Source organism: Grammomys surdaster, unplaced genomic scaffold, assembly GCF_004785775.1.
Source record: "Grammomys surdaster isolate TR1022 unplaced genomic scaffold, NIH_TR_1.0 121870, whole genome shotgun sequence".
NCBI lineage: Eukaryota > Metazoa > Chordata > Mammalia > Rodentia > Muridae > Grammomys > Grammomys surdaster.
In genome coordinates, this window is record NW_021617551.1 from 800 (window position 1) to 5,778 (window position 4,979).

General features: G+C 39.0%; 1 protein-coding gene across 1 annotated transcript; it reads right to left on the reverse strand.

Annotated features, from left to right (window-relative positions):
• Positions 1-2,741: 2,741 nt before the first annotated feature.
• LOC114636088 (zinc finger protein 728-like) lies at positions 2,742-4,471 on the reverse strand (the record flags this gene model as incomplete). Its single annotated transcript, XM_028784376.1, has 1 exon — positions 2,742-4,471. A coding segment is annotated over one exon (1,019 nt), but the record flags the coding sequence as incomplete, so codon positions are not given.
• Positions 4,472-4,979: the final 508 nt, after the last annotated feature.

The following is a 4,979-nucleotide window of genomic DNA, read 5'->3' on the forward strand; positions in this document are numbered from 1 at the left end:
CTTGTCTAAAGGCTAATCCGATAAAGGTCCTTCTTAGTCACAGTTCCCACTAACCAGATAGTGATACCTTCCATCAAGTCAGCAAATACACGTGCACTCTCAGTTTGGCAATCTGTCTGGTAAATTGTAAATTGCACTCAAGAAGTGTTCAGATGCTGGAGAAGGGAAGATATACCTGTAAGGGGACAAGGGGCTTTTGCAAACCTGTATGTTTTCATTAGGGTTTTATTCTGTGAAGAGACACCATGACCAAGGCAAATCTTATGAAGGAAAACATTTCATTTTGACTGGCTTGACATTTCCAGCTGTTTAGTCCATTATCATCATGGTGGGAAGCATGGCAGCGTGCGTGTAAATATGGTGCTTTAGAAGGAGCTGAGAGTGCTACATCTTGATCCAAAGGCAGCCAGAAGGAACCTGTCTCCCACTTGGGGAGATGGGGTGGGACTTGAGCTTACATATGTGACCTAGAAGCCTGCCTCCACAGTGACACACTTCCTTAAAATTCCACACCGACTCCAATAAGGCTGTACTTCTTACTAGTGAAACTCTGTATGGGCCAAGCATTCAAACACATAAGTTTATGTGGGAAAAACCTTCACAGACTATCACATTCTAGTCCCTGCGCCCCATAGGCTTAAATATCCATAACATAATGCAGAATTCAGTTAATTGAACTTCAAAAGTCCCCATAGTCTATCACAGTCTCAACAACATTTAAAATCAAAGTTCAAAGTCTCCAACATCTGGAATCCACAATCCGGGATCCTCCAAAGAACTTGGTTCAGTGCTCTAACTCTGTGCTCTGTAGCCCTTTATGCTCTGGCTGACTTCATTTGTACTTAAGTTTTGGTGGTCAGTCCATGGTGCTGCCATATTAGAGATTGGTTCTAATGCTTTGATTCAATGATTTATCTTTGTGTCCAAATGCTAAAGGTCCTTGTCCCCGTTTGGTCTTTGATTGAGCAAGGGACTTTAAGAGTTGTGCAGGCTAGGATGCATGGGGGAGAAGGCAGAGGATTGCCAGGACTTAGGGAAGAAGCATGGGACACAGAAGCAGCAGGAGATACAGCCAACCAGCCATGTGAGATTTCAGGTAAGTGGCCACTGGCCACTTCCCTGATTGGAACTGGGGTAAAAGGATTGGAACTGGGGTAACAGGGGAAAGATTGGGAGTGCCCAACTTTTCAGGTAGCCAAAGCATTTTAAATATAAGCTAATGTCTGTGTAATTTAACGTTGAAAATGCAAGGAAGTGATTAATATCAAAAACAAATATACAGAGAAATCACATGTGTGGTATCTACATTTTGCAAAAGAAAAACATTCATACTACAAAAGGTTATACTGATACTACATCTGTGTTTGTTCATGTAGATATGTATAAGGGGAGGTTCTGATGTTAAAGTCCTGTTCCCCAATTGGTTCTTGATTTGTCAGTAAAGAAGGCTGAGGGCCAATTGCTGGGCAGAATGTACTAGCAGGGCCTTCATGTCATGGGAGGAAAAGTCAAATGTCAAGAAGGAGAGTAGTCTTTTCTGCCATACTTTAACGGGACAAAGAATGCTACAACCATGTGAGATCTCAGGGGTTGGGTGGGGAGCTGAGGCCTGTTGCCTCTGCTACAGGCCAGGTGGCCAAAAATGTTTGGCAGGGGCTAGGAGGGACTAGCTACTGAAGAGTGGAGAAATGGAGATAAGAAATTGGTAAGGGCCGGGCGGTGGTGGCGCACGCCTTTAATCCCAGCACTTGGGAGGCAGAGACAGGTGGATTTCTGAGTTCGAGGCCAGCCTGGTCTACCGAGTGAGTTCCAGGACAGCCAGTGCTACACAGAGAAACCCTGTCTCGAAAAACCGGGGGAAAAAAAAAAAAAAAAAAAAAAAGAAATTGGTAAGGACATGCTTTTCCAGGTGAGAGATATCTGTACCTAGCAATTGTGCCTAAAAGGAGACTTGTAAAAGTAACAAACTGTGTGTGTGTGTATGTGTGTCCTTTATCTGTGGAATCAAGGGTCTCTGGTGGGGACTGGTAGTGTGCCCCACTTCCCAGAGCAAATTCAAATACAAAAAAAGGGAAGCAAGCATGGGGAGCAGGGTGGGCTGAGTGCAGTACACCCCGGGAAATATGTGTTAGTCTTTAAAAATACATGGAATAATTGTGTGTGTGTGTGTGTGTGTGTGTGTGTATGTGTGTGTGTGTGTGTGTAATGTCAGTAAAGAGGAGAGGAAACACTTTTTGGAGAAGGGGGCAAAAGGGAGGGCAATAGTGGGAAAGGGAGAAAGTACGTGATTCATATGAATAAAATGTTAGACTGAAAGCTGCATTTGGGATGAAGGTTTAGTAAGTGTTCTCATGGCAGTGGTAAAACATGCACACAAGAGCAACTTAAAGGGTTTAATTTGGGCCACAGCTCAAACTCATCCTCTACCATGGGTCATTACTCAGTGTTCTATTGCTACAAAGAGACACCAAACAAGGACAACTCCTATAGAAGAGAACATTTAAGTGGAGCTTGTTTACAGTTTCAGAGGTTTGTCCATTAGTATTGTGGGTAACTAGCTAAGAAGCATGGTGGAATGCAGACAGACATGGTGCTGGAGAAGTAGCTGAAAATTGTACATATTGACCCATAGTCTGTAATGAAGAGGGAGACACTGGGTCTGTGTTTTTGAAACCTCAAATACGACCCCCAGTGACACACTTACTCCAGTGATGCCACACTTATTAATCCTTTTCCAGAGCACTCAAGGCAATTGTTATTCCAACTACAAGACATGGTGAAAATGTTAATACAACAGAAGTTTAAAGCAGCTGGTCAGGAAGCTGTTGATAGCTTTTAGGGTCTGAAGAAGTGTTAAGATTTTATGAACATTTTAACATTTGTTCTATTTCTCACCAATTTGAACTATCTTGTTTTTAAAAATATAAGAAGGCTTATTAAATGGTTTGCAATATTTTTCACACTCATGGCATTTCAGTCTAGTATGAATTAAGAGTTTTTTCCCAAGTTTTCAGTGAGTCCAAGAGACCTTAGCACATTCTTCAAACTTGTCTCCTTTCTCTCATAGGTAAATTCTTTGATGTTGCTTAAGACCAGAAGACTGGAAATAATAGTGTTTGCCACATTCTTCACATGTGTAGTGACAAAGTCCAATAGAAATTATTCTGTGTTCAGACCATGCTATAAGACTTCAAAAGTATTTGCCACATTTTTTACACTTGTAAAGTTTCTCTCCAGAATGAAGTATATGATGATTATTTTGACATATTCTTTTCATTTGTAAATATGCTCTACATTTTGAGTTCATTTGTGTAGATATAGGTATGACTTTGTAGAAGAAGGTTTGCCACATTCCTCCCTTTTTTATGGTTTCTTCCCAGAATGAGTTATCAAATGAGTAGAAGAAAAGCCAGAAAGTTCTAAAGGAATTCACTGATAGATAGATCACAATTTTAGGGTTTCACTCCTGTGTGAATGCTCTTATGTTTGTAAAGCTTTGATGGATAATTGAAGACCTTGTCACATACTTCACACTTGTAGGGTTCCTGTCCTGTATGGATTGTCTTGTGTTTAGAAAGTAAGGATGGATAATGGAAGGCCTTGTTACATACTTCACACTTGTAGGGTTTTTCTCCAGTATGAATTCTCTTGTGTTTAGAAAGTGATGAGAGAGAGTGGAAGGCCTTCCCACAGTCTTTACATGTGTATGGTTTCTCTCCTGTGTGAATTCTCTTGTGTTTAGATAGTGATGATGAAAAACAGAAGGCTTTCCCACATTCTTCACACTTGTATGGTTTCTCTCCTGTATGAGTTTTCTTATGATTGGAAAGTCTTGATGGGTAATAGAAGTCCTTGCCACATACTTCACATTTATAGGGTTTCTCTCCTGTATGAATTTTCTTATGGATGGAAAGTTTTGAAGGAAAATCGAAGGCCTTGCCACATACTTCACACTTGTAGAGTTTCTCTCTTGTATGAATTTTCTTGTGTATAGAATATAAAGATGGAGTATGGAAGGCCTTGCCACACACTTCACACTTGTAGGGTTTATCTCCTGTATGACTTATCTTGTGTTTAGAAAGTAATGATGGAAAATGGAAGGACTTTCCACATACTTCACACTTGTATGGTTTCTCTCCTGTATGAATTTTCATATGCTTGGAAAGGCTTGAAGAATAATGGAAGGCATTGCCACAGACATCACACTTGTAGGGTTTTTCTCCTTTATGAATTCTGTTGTGTTTAGAAAGATGTGATGGAAAACGGAAGGACTTGCCACATACTTCACACTTGTAGGCTTTCACTCTTAAATGATATCTGTGGTGATTTTCAAATAATTTTTCCTGCTCAAAAACTTTCCCACATTCTTTGCTGGTATAACATTTTTCTCCTGGTGAGTAAGGGTTGAGAAATGAATGAAATGGAGCAAAATTCTGTATATTTACACTGGTTATTTCTTTTAAAAAATGTACTCACACTTGCATTTGTCTATATAAATGATAAACTACATTCAAATCTCTATGCCTGTATTCAATAAAGTCTAATTTAAAGCACAGAATAAGTGAAAATCATGTGAACTTGCACTGAAGTAAGAAGACGATGACAATATAGAACAGGGAAACAAAGGAATAATGAAAATCAAATCAATCATATAAGGAAAGGATAATATCAACTGAGAAAACCCATAATGGCATTATACAATAAAATTCAGCCCCGTAAACAAATACAGACATTTTTATGATTAGTTAAAAACAAAGTATGACATGACATAGTAGTATAACTTGGAAAACACCTGATTAAACAGCATATATATATATTGTGTGTGTTTGTATATGTATATATAATTATGTTTGTATATGTGTATGTATATATATAATTAATAGAGTTTAGTTTTGGAAGTCATGAAAGTTAGGTGACTTAGGAAGACTTTTCCTTGAGAACATTAAATAAGGATTCTAAACAAAAAGTTTTATGCTTAT